Below are 21,957 nucleotides of genomic sequence, written 5' to 3' on the forward strand. Positions count from 1 at the left end.
AGCACACCTTTCATTCAAGCATTGAATATATAAACTGATGAGACAAAACACTATGACCTCCTGTTTGATAATGTGTTTGTCCACTGTTGGAACACAATACAGCAGTGATTTTGTGTGGGACAAGTTCAATAAATTTCAGGTATGTTCCCAACATTATGTGAGGTATGTTCCCAGCATTATGCAGCACCGCATGTCTAAGCACAGGTCATGTAATCCCATAAATTGGAGATCAGTGGTTTCTGGGTGCAGAACTGGTATCTGATATCATCGCAGATGTATTCCATCAGATTCAGAAGGGGTGAATTTGATTCTGGCCTCGTGACACTGAAAGTCATATTGTTGAAACATGTCACCTTCATTAGGGACAGAGTGCGGACAGTGCACAATAATGTTCACACAGAACAAAGCTGTTATGGAGCCTTCAGTTACTACCACAGGACCCATAGAAGACCAGGTGAATGTCCTCCATAGCATAATATTGCTCCCACTGGCCTAAGTCTGTAGCAAAGTGCACCTTTCAAGCACCAATTCACTCTGTTGACAGTGTATGTGCACAAAACCGTCAAGCAGGTGTAATGCGAAACACAAATGATTCAACCAGATGACACATTTCTATTGATTCACTGCCCAATCTCAATGCTCCTGAGCCACAGAAATTGTAATTCAACAGTGTTGTCAACATGGGAACATACAGGGGTTGTCTACAGCACAGCCCTATGTTTAACAATGTGCAATGATTGGTGTGCTCTGAAATACTCGTGCTTCCACCAGCACTGTGTCATCAGACCTGCCACAGAAATTAGCTTCCTCAACCGAATGTCATCTTTTTCGAAGGAACCATCCCAGCATTTGCCTTAAATCAATTAGGGAAATCAAGGGAAACCCAAATTTTGGTGGCCCGATGGGTCTCGGGTCCGTTGTTCTCTCGAAGGCAAGTCCACTGTCTGACCACTGTGGTGGCATGACCTAGTCTTAATTAAGCCAGAAAATCCTGGGAAATGCTGACATACTTATTGATTTAAGATATAACAATTTAAAACAATCCTTTCATGAATTTCACTACAATTTTCTGCTCTTTTGAATAAAAATTTCTTTTGACTGTTTTGATGTTGTTTAGTATGTTTAAATAATGATGGCGGTCTCTATAAAAGGGCAGTTTGACTTTTAAGTTTAGTTATACTGTTTTAAACTACATCCTTCATCTATTTGTCCACCCAGAAGTGCTATAGGATATAACTTGAAGACTATGGTGAGGTGGTGGGGGACAGTCATGTGTTGAGAAGGAGGTGCTGCCAGAAACGAAGTGTGTGAGGTGACGTTATTGACACTGCATACAGGGAGAATAAAAATACTCTATTCCATATTCATTTACAATCTACGTCTGGCCCCCATATGGTTTTACTTTTCTCCAATAAGAAAAAAAGAAATTGTCAGTAACTGTCTTTATAAGGTCTTAAAAGGAAACAAACAATAGAAAATCTAGGCTGGAATAATGACCATATTATAAAAAAGATACATTGCTATTCACTGTATACAGGAAATGTTAGGTCACAGACAAGCACAACAAAAAGACTACTAAACAAGTAAGCTTTCGATCAGAAAGTCTTCTTCCAAAGTGGACAAAACACACACACACACACACACACACACACACACACACACACACACACACACACCCACACACACCCATGACCGTTGTTTCTCCCATTATGCGCAGTTGCTCCCAGTCTGGCCCTAGCAGCCAGAGACAGTGGTCATGTATGTGTGATCTGCATTTGCGCGCGTGTGTGTGTGTGTGTGTGTGTGTGTGTGTGTGTGTGTGTGTGCGTGTGTGTGTGTGGGAATGGGGGGGGGGGGGGGTTTGCACCAAAAGCTTACGTGTTTAATAGGTGGTGTTTCCCCCCCCCCCCCCCCCCCCTGCCAGCAACACAACATCTACACTATACAGTGAGTGCCAATCTATCCTTTTCATAATACTGTCGTTACCACCTTGCCAAGAGGCATATTGTGGAGTAATCCAAAGGGCTCTACTAATTTGTACAAGAGGAAGGAGAGCACAATCTCAATGTAAGTTTTTAGAAAACTGGTATGTGCATTACTTCTCCAAACCTTTCAGAAAAGACACGGTATGCTCTTCATTCAGCAAGATGCGTAATAAACAATATTAGCAATACTGCATCAAACTTGTTCACTTTCATCTTTGGATTAAACATTCGATTTCAGAGAGTACAGAATTTGGCAGAATCAAATTTTGGGGATATGTGGAACTGGGACAATGGCATATTTTTTACCCATTCAACAAACTAAGCACTGCTGATTGCTACTTTTATTGTGTCTGCTGCTGCAATGCATCTATGAAACTGTAAGTGCAGCATCTATGATGGAATAAAATGTTATACAAATGAAACAAACAGGCACAGTGAAATAGAGTAGTATGGCTCATCATTTCGGTCTCACAGATTAGCAGGTGTTGACTTGAAAGATAATACTTAAGAAGTATTTACTCAAATCCAAGCCGCACTTTTTTTCCGGTTTTTGTAATCCAAAAAACCGCCTGCGGCTTAGAATCGAGTGCAAAGCAAGTGGAAGTTCTGAAAAATGTCAGTAGGTGCTGAAACAACTAACTTCTGCCGTCGAATATATGTAGCGCTACACAGGCATGCTTCATAGGCACAAAGATAAATACTGGCGCCAAAACCTCTGCGTCAGTAAATAAATTAAAAAAAAAAAGGTGGAAGACAATTTTCATACATTATCCAAAGAAGTAAATACAAATTCCGTATTGTTCATCTTCGAATGTAGCAGAACTTCAATGTATTACGAAAATCCGACTGGCAAGACTGTTTGGGATGTTTGTCAATATGGCCAACTCTACGTTCTGAATGTTTTCCTACCTGTGAGAAGAGATGGTTGCTAATAGGAACCTGATGAAATGTGAATCACATGCAGTATTCTCTTCATCATAAGAGTAATACGAATATAAACATTTTGCCACGTATTCTTTCGTGTTTGCTGCTATCTTATTTAAATCCTGTCTGCCTAATAAACTACGAAACTAGAGTGAGACAACAGCAAATGCGGAAGAATATACGTATCGTGTCATGTTTATATTCGTATTATTCTTATGCCTAATAGTGATACAGTCAGAAATGAAGCATGGCAACTGACTAGATTTTTATATCTAAGATGACTCTAATTTCTGTTCAGAATTTGATGTACTAAAGAAGCGGCCGCAAAGATTTTCAAATGGAGAAAAATTTTCGCCTAACTCTCGTTCAGAACATGTTCTATCATAAGCAGTCTATTATTTGGTTCTTGTTGATCATTATCAAAGAAAGCAGCAGTGTATGTAACAAGAAATAGTAGTCTCTTGCCATTGTTCCGCTAATGAGACAATTTCTCTCTCTCTCTCTTTTTTTTTTTTTTTTTTTTTTTAATTGTAGGCAGCGGTAGCGTGCACAAAAGCAAGCCATGCCACGAGTGATGACAGGCCGCAAACACGCACTATCAGAATGCGACAAACAATGCATGACACAGTACAGTAATGCATTTTCAGCTTAGAGTGACATAAACGCCTATAACAAGGAAAATGGCACTTATCAGATCAAAGCAAAATAAGCAATCGATTCAAACCAGATGAAGCACGTGAAAAAGGAAGGGTACCAGTATAAATACGGACGGAGCGCCTGACGCATAGCAATGGCTACCTGGTAAAGCTTAAGTGCTACGCTTACGACTCGAACCAAACTACTGTAGCTGTATCGTCATTCACTCGAACTAAATTGTGTCTCATATTACAATGGACTGACTTTGTTTCGATTTGGAGGTGCGGCCTAAAACTTTTCTCTCCCCTTGAACTTCGAGTCTCAAATTTCAGGTGCGGCTTAGATTCGGGAATTTTTTTTTTCCTTCCTTTATTTCGAGTCTCATTTTTTAGGTTTGAGTGCGGCTTAGATTTGAGTAAATACGATAGGTGGTATTTCAACTAATTCTGACTATGAAATAAAACAAAGTACAGCAGGGAACTCTGACGAATCAAAGAGCAGCGATGAAGATTCTGATGAATAGTAAAGTATGAGTTAAGAAATAAGATGCTACTGAGATCATAAATTTTTCTTGTGTTGATGAATCTGTTAACAAATATATTCAAAAATGCACTGAAACATTGGCACATGTAGTGTTGGGAGGTGATAAACTGTCATTACTGTTAGAGGAGCTACGTATTTCTTGCTGTTCTACTCCTACATGACACTGTATCTGAAGGTATAGAATGAATCTTCACTGGCTAGAGAAATGGGTAACACAATTTTACAAGTCTCTGCTGTCATGTAATCTCTTCAGGGAAATCATGACTGTACTACGATTCGGTTTGTGGTTGACAAGGTCAGAGTCATTAAGAAATGCAAGGCAGCTACCATGTCAGTCCTAGAAGAAAGAGACGTAGCAAACTGTCAAAGCATGTACATCCCCGGTCCTTATGTTTGTGGTGATGTACTAACCAAGTAATACTGAAGTGTGATCCAAGTTGCACAAATATGGCTTTAATAATAACCTCCGAACAATATGCCTCTAAGGACTCAACAAGACACAGAACGCTGATGTGCACATTACAAACTAGAATCACACAGAGAGTCAGTCAGCACTGTTCCACACTTACATATGTGCAAGTCGCCAGCAGATGGCATGGCAGGGACCGCACGGCACGCTTGGCTCCCAGAGACGGCCTCCAGCAGCCAGCCTGCAATGATCAGTTGGTGACCAATTTAAAGACGCAAGTACGGCAACACCACTCTCGGTGCACTCACACAGACACGTACTAGTAGCACGATACAGCAGTGATGAGCAGTAGTACCCCTCCTGTCTTGCGCGCCTTTTATCTGGCCCTACAATTTACTTTCCTAGACCCACACAAATGCCTGATCCTCCTAATTCAATTTGCTCTGCAGACTATTTAAAATTCATAAAGAAAAAGGAGCCACAATTGCACTTTGTGTGCCAGTTACTTTCCAATACATTGGCACCAGCTGGTCTTATTTAAGAATACTCAACTTTCGTAGCCATACTTACAGCACATCCTTTGCTTCCTAGTCTAAATCCAAGTTAACTCCCAGCCCCCTCCCCCCCCCCCCCCCACACACACACACACACGCCCCTCCCCCCCCTCTCCCCCCCCCCTCCCAATCAGCTAGTTGTGTGCTGTTATCTCACGTCACACCCTAATCTATGAGTACCCAGCTGTCTGTCACCTGACCCCTCTACCTGCACCCCTAGCTAGCCCACAGATGGCTCCCCACTCTCCCACGAGCCACTAAATGCTTCCCTCCAAACCCCTCCCATCTCTCTCCATCCCTCACATTGCCTCAACCCACCCCATCCTACCCCACTCTAAAGCCCCACCTCACTCCAGAACACTCACCGTGGGCCAGTAAAGAGCTGGCAGTTGAGCGACCACAAAATAAGGAGACGTGCATGCGCATGTGAGTGTGTGTGTGTGAGTGTGTGTGTGTGTGTGTGTGTGTGTGTGCTCGTGCGCATGTTTTTCCTACAGCTAGAAAAAGAAAGTGCATTCTGGAAGCTCGCCAAGCAACGTACCTTTTAGTTTGGAATGTAGAAGACGAGGTACTGGTGGAAGTAAAGCTGTGAGTACGGGTTGTGAGTCGTGCATGGATAGCTCAGATGGTAGAGCACTTGCCCATGAAAGGCAAAGGTCCCAAGTTCGACTCTTGGTCCGGCACACAGTTTTAATCTGCCAGGAAATTTTCATATCAGTGCACACTCCACCGCACAGTGAAAATCTCATTCTACATATCTTTTGTTCATGTGCCTATCGATGAGACAGTGCTTCTGCCTTTTGGTGAGCCATCTCCTTTATTCCTAAATAATTCGTAATTTTCAACAGAAACTTTCCGTACGTTATTATTGCATCCTACATTACAATATGCAATTTCCACAATATGTGGTCCTCTGTGAATATAATGGGGGTAACAACTGTAGGAGACCAAAAACTGACTGCAGTAAGCAAGTTCAAGTTATTGTACGCTGCAGTAGTTATGCAGAGGTGAAGAGGGTCACACAGGATAGGCTAGCATGGTCAACTCCATGAAACCAATCTTCAGATGGAAGATCACAACAATAAAAACATTTGATTCAGCATACACCAGACTCCAAACAGCGTACACAACCTGTATGCTCAGAAACACAGAAAATCATATTGGTTCCATCAGCAGGAAACTTCAGCCCGTAATTGTTATGGAACACTGTGGCGATTTTGTTCATTAACAAAACCCAAAACTGGGGCGTAATAAGAGAGTATTGTTGTAACTTCTTATCAACCTGGTTACCAAAATACATATTAAGAACACTGGTAAAGTGTTATTTTAAAGGGGTCACTCCAAAGCGCCACGAAAGTATTTGAGCAATGTATAAAATTAGAGAATCAGTGCACAATATTGAAAGCCTATCTACATAATCTATATCTGCATGACTAGTCTGTAATTCACAATTAAATGCTGGCAGAGGGTTCAGAGAACCACCCTCAACCTCTTAATCTACCATTCCACTCCCCTACAGCATTTGAGGAAAAACAAACACTTCAATATTTCCGTACAAGCTCTGATTTCTCTATTTTATTACAATGATCATTTCTCCCTATGTAAGAGGGCTCTAACAAAATATTTTCACATTCAGAGGAGAAAGTTGATGATTGAAATTTTAAGAACCTGCTCCAGCAAATTGCTTTTGCTTTAATGACTGCTACCCCAATTCACATGCGATATCTGTGGCATGCACTTTCCTGTTTGCCAATAATACAAAATGAGCTGCCCTTCTTTGAACTTTTAAATGATGTCCTCTGTCAGTCCTATCTGGTAAGGATCCCACACCATGCAGAATACTCCAAAAGAGGACAGACAAGTGTAGTTGTAGATAGTCTCTTTAGTAATCCTAATCTTCTAAATGTTTTACTATTAAATCACAGTCTTTTGTTTGCTTTCCCACCGCATTATCTATGTGAGCATTCCAATTTAAGTTATTTGTAAATGTAATTCCTAAGTATTCAGTAGACTTCACAGCCTTTAGATCTGCGTGAATTATCATGTAACCAAAATTTAGTAGATGCCTTTTACTACTCATGCGGATGACATAACAATTTTTATTATTTAAGGTCAGTTACCACTTTTTGCATCATATGGATACGTAGCCTAAATCATTTTGCAGTTCATTTTGATCATCTGATCACTTTACAAGACAGTAAATGATTTGCAAGACTGTAAATGATAGCATCATCTAAGAGGACTGCTCAGATTCTCTCTTAAATTGTTAATGTAGATCGGCAACAGCAGGTGGTCTATAACACTTCCTTGAGGAATTTCAGATATCACTTCTGTTTTACTTGATGATTTTCCATCAATTACTATGAACTGTGACCTTTCTGACAGGAAACCACACATCCAGTTGCACAACTGAGACAATACACCATAGGCACACAATATGATTAGAAAATGCTTGTGAGGAACTGTTTCAAAAAGTCTTCTGGAAATCTACAAATATGGAATAAATTTGAGATCCCCAGTCGACAGCACTTATTACTTTGTGTGACTAAAGAGCTAGCTGTGTTTTAAAAGGTCGATATTTCTGAATCTATCTTGGCTATTTATCAATGAATCATTATCTTTGAGATAATTCATAATATTCAAACACAATATATGTTCCAAAATCCTAATGCAAATCAACATTAGTGATATGAGTCTGTTATTTAATAGATAACTCCTCTTTTCTTTCTTGAGCATTGGTGTGACCTGTGCAACTTTTCAGTCTCTAGGTATGGATCTTTATCAAATGAGCAGCTATATATGATTTCTAAAGGAGCTATTGTATCAGCATTCTCTGAAAGAAACATAACTGCTTTATTACACTGAGGAGAGCTACTACTAAGTTACTCACAGTTGCAGTTGTTCTTGATTTGAATACTGCAATATTTACTTTGTTGTCTTTGGTGAAGAAATTTCAGAAATCCGTGTTTAGTAACCCTGCCTTAGTAGCACTGTCATCAGTAACATTACCACAGCTATTGAGCAGTGAAGGTATTGGTTGTGTCTTTCCATTGGTGTACTACACATGCAACCAGAACCTCTTTGGATTTTCTTCCAGATTTCAAAATGAAGTTTCACTATGGGAACTATTAAACACATCTTGCACTGAAACCCACCCTAAGTTTCGAGCTTCAGTAAAACATCGCTAATCTTGGAGATTTTGCATTCTTTTAAATTTTGACATGCTTTTTTTCATTGCTTCTGCAGCTGAGTTTTGACATATTTTGTGCACCGCCCTTTTAATTTATTTGGTATCCTTTCAATTGCACAAACAGAATGTGCAAAGTAAGTGGAAATTACTCGTCTCTTCCCTGATTACAGTGCAATAGAAGATACTACAAGATGTTGACAGATTGCCATATCTCGGTAGCTTTATATGTAATAATGAGGTCACAGATGCAGAAATCACCAGCAGAACTGGAAAATCAGTCCATATGGTAATTAGGTCTGTAATATGTCAACAAAGCTTTGACTGTACTCCTTTATCATTTATATGTGTGAGACTTGGAAAATATCAGTAAAATCAGCACACAGTCTCCATATTTTTCACCAACAATGCTAGAGATGAATTCTGAAGATGTTAACCCAACCAAGTTACAAACGATGAAGTGCTGAGAATACGAGGTCTACACAGCCTGCACGTAATTATTGTTGAAAGAAGACTGAAGATTGCAGGTTATGTTCTACGCATGTAAGGTGGAAGAATCCCAAAATCAACACTGTTGTGGAAATCAATGGACAGATACAGATGTACAGGAAGACCTTTTAACACCTGGAACTTTTGCAATGAATCTTCAATGCATGGACACAAACTTGGAGGAAGGTGAGAACTTGGCAGCTGATTGAGTGAACTCTGTGAAACCAGTTCTTTGTATGGTACACAGCAAATCTGAGTAAGTTAGTAAGTAAGTAAGTAAGTAAGTAAGTAAAGTAAGTACAACTGGGGATTTTGCAAAACTGCTGGATGATCGATATTATTGTCTAGATTTGACACTGTTGGACTTCTACCTTTTCCTTGATGTGTATTCTTCAAATTGTGAGTTTTATGAGAAAGCTGATAGGTACTTACCAATCAACCTTCCCTCACATGAACTGACATTTTCTCTTTATAAATTCTACTGTGCTAACAATTATCTACTGAGAATCCTCGACTAGGTCTCCGCAGCTCAAATGAGCCAGTTTCTTTTAAATTTCTGTCTTTGGCTATAATTGTCTTCCAAGTATGGTGACACAACATCCTGTCATGAAACTTTTGCCTTTACACTTGTTTTTTTTTCTGGACACTGCCTTTTTCTGCACTGTGCACTAAATACACTATGTGAGTAACGCCCAATCTCCAACAACCAATCGTGAGCTGTAAACAGTTGTGAACTCTGCCAGGGCACATAACAAACAATTAACATTTGCGTTTTAGTGTTCTAAGCTGTGAAGTCATCAGCGGACAAATAATTTAGTACCTATTCCTGGACAGCCGGAGTGGCCGTGTGGTTCTAGGCGCTACAGTCTGGAACTGAGTGACCGCTACGTTCGCAGGTTCGAATCCTGCCTCGGGCATGGATGTGTGTGATGTCCTTAGGTTAGTTAGGTTTAATTAGTTCTAAGTTCTAGGTGACTGATGACCTCAGAAGTTAACTCGCATAGTGCTCAGAGCCATTTGAACCTATTCCTGACATGCTGTTGTTTGGAACAACAACTGACATGATCCAAAATATTACTTTTTTTTATTATAGCTTCACTTTTATTTTGTCTAATGATTACTAATTTCAGTATCAAATTCCATCATCAAGCCACTATATGATTGGAAAGCAAAGTGTATCGTTAAAATATTGTTTATTAAACAGATTACCATTATATCATCATTCCTTAAAGTAATGTCCAAAGTGGAAGGACAGATGATTAATTTTGAGTATATACAAAAGTCAGAGTACTGAACCGGATATGAAAGAAGGAAAACCAGAAGGGCAGTGAGAGACGGGTGCCTTCTATCACCTTACTTCCTTAATATTTTCATCAAGGAAGTAATAACAACAACAAAGAAAAGATGACAAGAATCAAAAGGTAATTTCTGGAATACTCCAAGGAAATGTGATAGGACCATTACATTTACAATGAATATAAATGATCCAGTAGAAAGTGTCAGAGGCTCCTTAATATTGTTCACAGGTACTCTCACTTGTCCATCAGAAAGTAGCAACAACAGAAGGCAGTATCAATTTGCACAATGACCTGCAGAGGATTGGTGAATGATGCAGGCTCTGGCAGTTGACCCTGCACATAAATAAATGTAACATATCACTCACACACACACACACACACACACACACACACACACACACACAGGAAAAGAAATCCAATACTGTACAACTACACTATTAATGACAAATTGCTGGAAACAGAATCTACCATAAAATATCTAGAAGTAACTATCCAGAGCAACCTTAAAGTGGAATGACCACATAAAACTGCAATAGAAAAGCAGATGCCAGACTAACATCCACAGGAAGAATCTTAAGTGAATGTAAATTACCCCTGTGTCCTTACCCAGTAGGACTGACAGAAGAGAGAAAGAAGATCCAACGAAGTGCGGAGTGTTTTGTCACAGGATCATTTAGTCACTGTGAGATCATTACAGAGATGCTCAGCAACTCCAGTGGTAGATGCCATAAGAGTGCAGTTGTGCATCGCGGAAAGATTTACTACCCAAATTTCGAGAGAGTAGTTTCCGAGAAGAGTCTGACAACATAATAGTTTCTCTCATATACAATTCACGAAATGATCACGTGAAGAAAATTTGAGAAGTTAGAGATAATACAGAAGTGTACTGACAGTCATTCTTCTCAAGCACTGTTCACAAGTGGAACAAGGCAGAGGGGATCAGTTGGTGGCATGAGACGTACCCCCTGCCACACACAGTTAGGTGGTTTTTGGAGCATGATGTTGATATGGAAACTTAATTGGATGCATATACACTGCAGATTGATGACATCACAATAGTAAATCAAAGTAGGAACTAAATAAAATGTTTCAGGCCTTAAATCTAGAAATGGTAAAACTAAAGCTAAAAATGAATACAAAGAAGACAAAAGTTATGGCTACAGACAAGAAAGGAGGTGGAGGTAGGACTGACACAAGAACAGGCAATGAGCAACTCAAGAAAGCAACTGAAATTCAATATCTCAGTAGCTTTTTGCAAGAAAACAATCAATATTTCAAGGCATTCAAGAAAAGAATAGCACAGGTGAAGAATTCCTTCCAAAATAAGAAGAAGCTGCAACTGAATAAACATATCAGCTTCCACATTAACAAAATATTTGTAAAGACCTTTGTGTGGAGTGTTCTGTTACACAGATGCAAAATCTGTACATTAGAAAAGCCAAAGGAAGCTCGCCTCAGACCTGCTGAAATGTGGTTCTGGAGGAGAAGTACAAGAACTAGCTGCATTGACGGAAAAATTAAAGGAAATAGGAGAGAAAAAAAAAACCACTGAAAGTTATAGGCCAGGGCAAAGCAAAATACACTGGACACTTAACTGGAGACGATAATCTTTTAAAAAACATTTCTGAAGGCAAGATCGTAGGTAAGAAAACAAGGGGATGACTGAGAACATCCTACTTAAACAATGTGATCAATGAATGGGATTTTCTTCACACATGGAGATGAAGACAACTGCTGAAGAGAGGAAGCTGTGGCTGCAGAGACAAGGTTTAACCTTTCGGAAGAGTAAGGACAAACAAATACGAAAAAAGTGAGTCTACATGGTAGCTACATATGGAATAAATGACAACTTCTTGTGTGCAGTCATCAAGTCACTTACCCCAGTAGGTGTCTTATCTACTAAAAGTAAAGGTCACTGTTGTGCTTTCAATAGATGTGAACTGCACCCTGAAAATGGTATGTCTAGTTTGCAGTTGTACAGAAGCTTTTTATTTTGCAAAATGGTTCAAATGGCTCTAAGCACTATGGGACTTAACATCTGAGGTCATCAGTCCCCCAAACTTAGAACTACTTAAACCTAACTAACCTAAAGACATCCCTGCCTGAGGCAGGATTCGAACCTGCGACCGTAGCAGCAGCATGGTTCCGGACTGAAGTGCCTAGAACCGCTTGGCCACAATGGTCAGCTTTTATTTTGCAAAGAAATTTTTGATAATAAGATGAACTGATGCTGGTACTTGCTACTGAAACCAGTAGTACTTAGATACAACAAAAGTGTGACTATAGAATTAAGAATAATTTTTCCAAACAATCGAGTATTTTTTTCAAAATGGCACCACAATAGAGGATACTTATTTTAAACTAAAGACACAAAAGAAAAAAAGAGAAACTGTAAAGATCTTGAGTTTCATAATGCTCTCTTGGGAGGAAAATATAAGATACCAATTACAAATTATTTGTTTCAGTTCCTTTAGAATAATTTCCTGTTTCACAGGTGCCTTGAAGAAAATAAAAGATCTCAAAAGTGTCTTAATGACAACCGATGGCCTCATGTTGACAATAATTGGTAAACTTGCAAGCCATACTTTTTTATGTTGTATAAACTACGAAACTGTTAGCATTGTCAGCTAAAATTTACTTCTTCTGTCTTAATATACCTTCCTTCACTTACAGCTGCAGTGTGGAGACAACGGTGAGGGTGGGAGCGGGGATGGGGGTGAGGGTGAGGGCGTACTGCTTTAAAATGGTGATTCTTGTATTGATATTCTTAACAACAGATTTATATCTTTTGTTTATGAAAGTCTGCATGCGATGACAGCTGCACTAGTAATACCTTCACAGGTTTGTATTCAAGTTGCAAGGCTAGATCTATGCCAGCCATGACACGCTTCCAGCCTTTCCTCCTCATGATCTGGTTGTAGCGTTGGGACTGCAGGGTGTCTAAGCTGATGTTCAGACCGTCAAGCCCTGCCCTCTGCAAGGCAACAAGCTGTCTTGTCAACATGAGGCCATTGGTTGTCATTAAGACACTTTCGAGATCTTTTATTTTCTTCAAGGCACCTGTGAAACAGCAAATTATTCTAAAGAAACTGAAACAAATAATTTGTAACATTGTTGCTGCATATGAAACAAAACTCCAGTTGATAAATTGAAAATACAAATTCCTTAAAAGTTAATTGTACATTTGCCCTAATACAAAGAGATAAGAAGGGTTAATAAACTGAATTGGAGAATGCAAGTTAAGATAGCAATGAAAAAATAATTAGAGGCATAAGATCACCTACTGCAACAGGGAAATGGGAATCAATATGAACCATTACCCAGCTACTGTCAACTGATTCCATGTCTCCATGCACACTGTATAAACCACTGTGGGTTTGTCCGACAAAGTACATTGTTGTACCACACATTATGGTTTATCCCCATTCAATGCTCATGTGGAGTGTGGGAAGAATGATTCAAAAATGGTTCTGTGCATGCTGTAATTAATCTTGCCTTCATGGTCCCTATAGGAGTGATACATATGTAGTTATTGTATAATCCCTAAATACCTCGCTTAATACAGGTTCCTGAAATTTCATAAGTTGGGTTTTGTCATATATTTGGCGTCTATCTTCACTTGTCTGGCATTTCCAATTTTTAGTAGCTTCTTGATGCTCTCCCATGCATCAAATAAATCTATGATCAATCATGCTACACTATTTTGTATACATTCAATGTCTGCCATTAGCCTTATTTGTTATGGGTCGTACTTAAGCAATATTCTAGAATGGGCCACACAAGTATTTTGTAAGCAATGTCCTCTATAGACTGATTGCATTTTCCAGTATCTTACCAATGAATTGAAGTCTGCATTCTGCTTTGCCTACAAGTGAGTCTATGTCACCATTTCATTTCATCCAGATATTTGTATGAGTTGACCAATTAAAACTGTGATTATTTGATAATGTAGTCATACAATACTGTCTTTTATTTGTTTTGTGATGTGCTCCAATTTACATTTCTGAAAACTTAAACTCAGTTGCCTATCTTTGGAGCAATTTGAAATGTTATGATCTGACTCAAATTTGTGCAGATTTTTTTCAGGCAATAATTCATCATAGACAACTCTATCATCCAGGAAAAGTATGACGTTCCTTATAATATCGTCTTCCAGAACATTAAGGTACAACATAAATGTAATGGTATAAATTACTATAACTGTATAAATAAGTTTATAAGTGTGTAAAATACATTGAACTATTTGTTACAACAAAACATTGTACTGGTATACTCAGCAAGATGTTAAATCAGCAGATAGCTACATTTTATGTTCAACATTTTGTGTACAGCATATATGCTGGAAAGGATTTATACCCAAATTAAATAAATCTGAAGAAATGGTAGTGTGTCTTTGGAAAAATTATCCATAAAAACTCATACAGTCCAATTTGCTATTATGTCACTGTTGCTGAAATATAATACAAAGTAACTGAATTCGATGAACATTCTCAGAGTGCAATATGCCTCAGAGTGAAATGCACAGTAATGTCAACATTATTTTTCAAGGCTATGTTTGCGAAAATGGATGAAAGCAAACCACACATTTTGTTCTCAATCTGCGGAAGCATTATGCACTGTGAAACACTGTACTGCTGTTCTACATAAAAGCTGTCTAATTGTCAACATCTTTCCCCTGCTGGCTGTTCTACACTTCTCATCACTGATTCAACACATTGTAAGATATTTTATGCTGTATGACACCACAGTCCAGTCTGGTTAGGACAGCATAAAAATAATATATGAATTTCAGTATTGAAACTGGAACAGCAGAACAGCTCTCATCACACTGGATATCAAATCGAGGTTGGATTACAGCCGTGGGTACATCATTTCATGCTACTCAACTGTATGTCATATGTCAGAGTTCTCCAACTGTAGTGGCTGGTGACTGGTGGCTGGCGACTGGTGGCATACCCATCTCTTGGCATCCTGTGAACAGACGTTCTCCACAGGTGACAGATTTGAAGAAAATGCTGGATACGGCAACAGTGGAACACTCTCTGTATCGAGGTAGCTCAGTACAGATCAGGTGATGTAAAGTCTTGCATTATCCTGTTAAAAGATAACATCACGGAGCCCTTGAAAATAGGGTACAGCGATAGGCCTTAACAAAACACAAATGCAATGGCTGCTGTCCAAATTACTGGCTATGTGAACCAGAGGTTGTGACATGTATCCAGTTGCACCCCATACCATCACATCACATGCTGGACCTGCATGTGAATGACAGGTACAATCTGGCCAGGTCTGTTGGCATCAGAGCCTCCACACACAAGTACATCAATTGTGACGATGTTGCAGAACCGAGACTCATCTGATACAATGACACAGTGCCATTCCTGTGTCTGGCATTGTTGTCAGTTGCACCGCTGTCAGTTCAACTCTCTCTAGAGCTGCATTAATGGCTTGACAGTCTGTGCTGCTCCAGATGCCATCACATTGTATGTGTGGATACTTGTCTCACTGTATACAAGCCCACTTCCTGACTAAATGTACACAACTTCACTGCAGGATCATGTACGCATGAGCGAACACTTGTCTGCCCTCTCAGGTGCTAGTTGGATGGCACTACGGAGGCCCTGCAAGGCATTTAGCATGGCCCTCCTGAACCTACCAATTCTATGTTCGCACAAAATGAGATTCTGAGCAATGCAAGCAGCAATATAGTGAAACAATAAACCAGAGTCTCACCAGACCATGAGCCTGCCACTGCCAAATCTGGAATGCTGATAAACATTTCTCCTTCTTCCATTATGCTTAACACGGTCTTTGTGTACACAACCAACACTGAAATAGAATTTCTGAATGAGAAACCGGCTTTCTTGCATACAGAATATGCATGTTAGTGCTGAAAAGTAATGCCTCTGAATTTTTTATTCTGTTCTCAATATCGGTCGAGGTATGACACGTCACGCATATTACTTGGTCAACTTTCCCACTTCACTGACTCGTGGCACACCCCCCTCCCGCTAACAGATGGAGTCGCAATAGGCAGCCCACTCTGACCAGAGATTGTGAATATGTTTACGGTGCACTTCGAGGAAGAGGCCCTGATGTCATCCAAATGGAAATCCATCTTCTTCTTCTTCTTCTGTTATGTGGATAACACACTTGTCATCTGGCCTCATGGAAGAGACAAACTTCTTGACTTCTTTGTACATCTGAACTCCACACGCCACAAAATCAAATTCACTATGGAGACCAAAGAAGAAGGAAGACTACCATTCCTGGACATCATAGTCAGGAGAATAACGGACAGCACCCTGTGCCACAGTGTGTATCTGACTCTATAAAACACATAAACTCAGTTCTCCCTATGGCACTGTGAATAATTTCAATAACAAAAACTGAGATGAATGTTGCAGCGTACATTTAATTTCCACTTTTGCTTTGCATTCAAGATCAGTCTTACCTGAGAGTGCAACATTACATCTTTGTTTAATTTAATTATATGTTCATTAGATTTTGGTTATAAGGCACGTTTTGCTTCCTAATGTTTCATCTCCAAATGCTGGAAACAATCCATGGAGGAAGAGGAGTATGTAAGACATTGGTGGACCAGGTTGGAAGTATCTGTGAATTTCAATACTCTGTAGAAGAGCTCAATCATTTGAAAATAACTTTCAGACCTTGTGGCTATTCTAACAGATATACATAGGGCACTACATTCTAAAATATTTGCATCTTTCAGTGACAAAACAAGCAACTAGAGGAAAAGTTCTCTTGCCACTTGTAAAAACAGTCGCAGATCGCGACCTCTGAGTGCTATAAAGAGAAGGTATTGATGCAGTGCTTAAACCAAACAGAAGACCACAACTGCAGCCATACTCAAGCAAATTGCTATGCAGTAGTTTCAGTGAATTTGACAATGATGTGGCTGCTTTCATAGTGGCCCAGTCATATTGTGGGGTACGGAATGCCAGTGACAGGGCTGGAATTGTAGGTGACAGATGGGTTTTTGGCAAAGACTTGTATCAATACCTCCTTAATTATTGAGCTGAAAAACTGTAAAAAACATCATACAGTAAAATCACACAAAAAAAATTCCTATTTCTGCAGGTATTGTGCCTTCTGTTTCCTTTTCATTACAAAAACATATTGATTCAAATTTATAAAGTCACAACTATGTCGCTGTGATTTGTGTAACACACATTCTGGAACATGTTCCAGGAATGTCATGAAACAGACAGCTTTAAATACTTACTCTAGCTCATCTTTCAAGACTTGCATGCCAACAACAACACCATCTATCCAATCTGTTTTTATTTCACTTTCATGTAAAGCTTTCTCCACAATGGATATCATCTGCCATGTAGGCAGTGCAAGAGGAAATTCCACACTCACATTTGGGTAACCAAGTGGATTCTGTGTCTTGTCAGAACCAAGTACAATCAACCCAATTTCATCTTTACCACTGGTAAATATCTGGAAACATATTAAATGGTAAAAATAAGTTTTGTTTATAACAAGTTGTATACCAATAAAAACATCACACACAGGTACTCTTTATAAAATCATTTAATTCGATAGATAAAAAATCTACTCACCAAGCAATGGCAGAACACACACATAAAACACTGTTGTGATAGGCAAGCGTTTGGAGCCAGTGACTCCTTCTTCAGGCTGAAGGGTTGCAGGGGAAGCAAGAAGGATGAAGGAAAAGGACTGGAGAGGTCTAAAAAAAGGGGTAGATTTTGGGAAAGTTACCCAGAAACATGGGTCATGGGTGACTTACCGTACAGGATGAGAAGGAGAGACTAATTGTTGGGGAGTGCATCGGGCAAGATTCGGAAACCTGAGAGCTTAAGGGTGGAAGACAGGGTAATATGCAAGACAGAGATTACTACTAAAACTGTACATGAGTTAATAAGAGTGAGAAGCTAAGTGTATTGTATGCAACAGCTGTGGGAGGGGGCAGTGAAAACAGACGGGAAAGACAATGAAAGATGTAGAAAGCTAAAACGGAGTGAAGCAAAGAGTAATTACAGTGAAGAATAGCTGAGACAGGAGAAATTAACGTAAATTAAGGCGAGGTGGGTGGTGAGAACCAAGGACATGTTTTAGTGCTAGTTCCCACCTGCGGAGTTCTGAGAAACTGGTGTCTGGCGGATGAATACAGGTGGCATGTGTGGTGAAACAAGTGCCGAGGTCACGTATGCCATGTTGAAGAGCATGCTCTGCAACAGGATATTGCGAGTTCCCAGTATATACACTACGCCTATGCCCATTTATCCTAACTGATAATTTGGTGGTAGTCATGCAGATGTAGAAAGCTGAACAGTGTTTACATAATAGCTGGTATATGACATGTGTCGTTTCTATTTCTCGCCTGATCCGCAGTTCTGTGTGACTTTCCCAAAATCTACACCTTTTCATGGAACTCTCCAGGCCTTTTCCTTTACCCTTCTTCCTTCCCCTTCAACGCTTCTGTCTGGAAGAGCCACTGTCTTTTATGTGTATGTTCTGCTGCCGCTTGGTGAGTAGATTTTTTATCTATTCAATTAAATAAATTTATCAATAATTTATTGTTTTTGTTGTTATAGTTACTCTTTATAACCTACTTAAAATACATCACGTACCCTCCTCTCCACAATTCTTCGAACACATAGTTTTGCCTTTTGTAAAAAATCACTGTGTTTCTGTATAACATACTTGGAGTCAAAGTGTCCAACATCTATTACAATTATAAACAGATGAAAGAAAGTCATTGTATTTATTGGCAGTATTACGCAATCAAATATTTTGAAAGAGTTCCAGTGGTATAAATTTACAATATCTTACAAATAAATATATACGTTTATTCTTTAAATCAATTCTTAGCAATAACATAATAGTATAAATTGCAGAATCAATATAGCCAATTTTAATGTAATGACTGCAATACCAATACAAAATAACAGCGGTAAGTTATTACAAATGAGAGGGAGAGAGAGAGAGAAAGAGAGAGAGAGAGAGAGAGAGAGAGAGAGAGAGAGAGAGAGAGAGAGGCATTTAGACAATGTTTCGTTACAGTGCGAAACTTATTAGAATTAAAATGAAGCCATAGTGAATTATTACATTCCAAAAATAATAATTATTGTGTTCTTTCACATCAAAATAATACATTCATTAGGCAATGTATACTTTTAATTTCAGAAATTTTTATAACAGCTCTGAACTTCACTGTTTCGATGAATTTATAACATGTGTCAATGAATGAGGGTTGATAACATTGCTTTAGTCATTCAATTGTTCATCATGTGATATGCACAATGTTGTTAATAACTTCTTATGTAAAGTTCTATCATCAAAATGATAATCTACGTAAGTTTTAAAAGTCGCGAATCTTTAAACAACAACTTGAAAATGGGTATATCAGTATTTTGTATACATTCTAGCATTGCTAGATTTACTTTTAAATTTTAAAGTATATGAGCAGATTGAGCGACTTTCCATCCAGAAAATTTGCTGTTGGCAAGACCTCACTACAAAGAAAAATGGTCTTTCCGGAGTCAAATGCTAAAAAATTCATAAATACCAGCATTGTAAGTTATACAAACAGGTATTAAGCAATGGGCATTAATATCGTTCTGCTTGATTTGAAAAAAAGTAGGTAGATGAAAGAGTAAATTGGGTGCAAGGACTGAACATAAACTCACCCAAATTGCAAAGGTTAAAAAAAAAAAAAAAAAAAAAAAACAAGAGGGTCACTGCTCAAGAATTGAGAACAGCCCCCCCCCCCTTCCCTTTCTTTTACAGGCTTGCTTTCACTTTTCAGGTGAGACCATGTCCCCCATATGTGAAGAAAATAGCCAATACATAAAGAGAATTACAGATAAAGCTTTTTCTAGAATGAGATTTTCACTCTGCAGCATTGTGTGCACTGATATGAAACTTCCTGGCAGATTAAAACTGTGTGCTGGACCAAGACTCTAAATTGGTGATCTTAACCCCAGATCTGTGTTGCCGATTTGGGAGGTAGATCTCGTATCTGGAAAGAGGAGATGACAGTTAGGGTACTATGGGTGAGCAGCTGCCATCAATTTTTGATGGTGCAGAACCCACAATAGTGGAACTGCTGCCTAGTCCAAAGGCACCTGTTACCAGTCTTACCCCACAATAGTGTATCGAATCCAGACGTAATGTCGAAGCTGATGAAAAGTCATATGAGAGATTCCTGTAATCTAGGTGTGACTTCACCAATGCTGCATACAGCCATATCAAAGTAGAGTGGACCACACCGTGGTCAGTGTCGCTGAGGCATAGAAGAGCATTCAGGTGCGACCTACATGTCTGCTTTAGTTGACAAAGACGGAGAACCCATGTCAACTAGGCATCTAAGACCGGTCCTAAAAAACGCAATGACAGAAATGCATAACATAGGTCATGGCAGGCAAAAAATGGATGCTATGAGTATAAGCCCAGGATTGTGCTTGGTGTATTGCTCCCTGCATTCTGCCTCCAGCAATAGCCGTCGTGGATGAACAGGAAAGATGGGGACACCATATGCCATGCAGCTGCCGCCAGATCATTGATAGCCACAAAAAGGAGAGTGGCACTCAAAACAGAACCTTGTGCAAGCCCCTTCTCCTGCAGGGGGGGATGCTACAGGAGGCACCAACCTGTACCCAAAAAGTGTGACATGGAAGAAAGTTCTGGATAAAAATCAGGAGTGGGCCATGGAGGCCCCACTCCTTTAAGGTGGAAAGGACGTTATGGCACCATGTGGTATCATAAGATATACACGCAGATCAATGAAAACTGCAACAAGGAACTGATGCTGAGCAAAAGCTGTTCAGATAGCACACTTCAAGTGGACTAAATTATCTTCAGTAGAGCGCCCTTGGCGAAAAGCACCCTGGATCGAAGCCAAAAGATCCGGGGATTCAAGGACACAATACAGCCTTCGACTAACCATATGTTCAAGTAACTTGCAGGACACTGAGTAAACAATCTGGACGACAGCTGTCCGTTTGAAGAGGCAATTTATCTGATTTAAAAACTGGAAAAACGGCATTTTCTCGCTACTGGGAAGAGAATTCTGCATTGCACCAGGGATGGTTAAAGAAAGGCCAGGTACACTGACGGAAAAATTTGCAACACCCAAAAATAATTAATGTAGAGTAATGAAATACCAGGAATATATTTGTTGAGACAATGTATGTAAAGTGATTAACGTTCCAGGATCAGAGATCAATGTGAGTGTGAGATAAGCCACTGCAAATGTAAATGTAAATGCTGATACGCTGTTGTACATGTGTCATGTGTGTGTGTTTGTGGGATGTAGTTCCATGCCTGTTGCACTTGGTTGGCCAATATAAGGACAGTTAATGATGTTTGTGGATGGGTTGAAGCTGTCATCAGATGACGTCCAATATGTGCTCGATTGGAGGTAGAGCTGGTTATCGAGCAAGCCAAGGCAATATGTTGACACACTATAGCATGTTGGCTTACAACAGCAGTATGTGAGCAAGTGTTATCCTGTAGGAAAACACCTCCTGGAATGCTGTTTGTGAATGGCAGCACAACAGGTCAAATAACCAGATGGACATACAAATTTGCAGTCAGCATTCGTGGGATTCATACAGACAGTTTTGTCAGTGGAAAAGCGAAAGCCATTGTTGATGCTCCAGGAGTAAAGACAATCAAGACATTGCTGAAGATGCCACTAAGTGAGACAGGTTCATAGAGAACTGCAATAGAAGGCAAAATCATCAAAAAAAAGGGAGCCGGAGATGCCCAGTGGGAGACAGGCCATTATAGGGTTAATGGTGATAGCAAAGAGAATGACACTCAGAATGGAACCCTGAGACACACCATTTTCCTGGATAAAGGTGTCCGACAAGGCAGACCTTTCATGCACCTCGAAAACTCAGTCTTTTAAAAATGTCTGAAGGAAACAGGGTAGGTG

General features: G+C 39.5%; 1 protein-coding gene across 1 annotated transcript in view; it reads right to left on the reverse strand.

Annotated features, from left to right (window-relative positions):
* LOC124554875 (molybdenum cofactor biosynthesis protein 1-like) overlaps positions 1 to 18,775 on the reverse strand; it is a 61,822-nt gene extending 43,047 nt beyond the window's left edge. The window contains exons 1-3 of the mRNA XM_047128546.1: positions 18,647 to 18,775; positions 17,272 to 17,492; positions 12,859 to 13,114 (exon numbers count right to left, since the gene is read on the reverse strand). Of these exons, the coding sequence (XP_046984502.1) occupies positions 12,859 to 13,114; positions 17,272 to 17,492; positions 18,647 to 18,775 (606 nt within the window). The remainder of the gene's footprint in view (positions 1 to 12,858; positions 13,115 to 17,271; positions 17,493 to 18,646) is intronic.
* Between the last annotated feature and the right edge of the window lie 3,182 nt (positions 18,776 to 21,957).

The sequence above is a fragment of the Schistocerca americana genome, chromosome X (assembly GCF_021461395.2).
Source record: "Schistocerca americana isolate TAMUIC-IGC-003095 chromosome X, iqSchAmer2.1, whole genome shotgun sequence".
Lineage (NCBI taxonomy): Eukaryota > Metazoa > Arthropoda > Insecta > Orthoptera > Acrididae > Schistocerca > Schistocerca americana.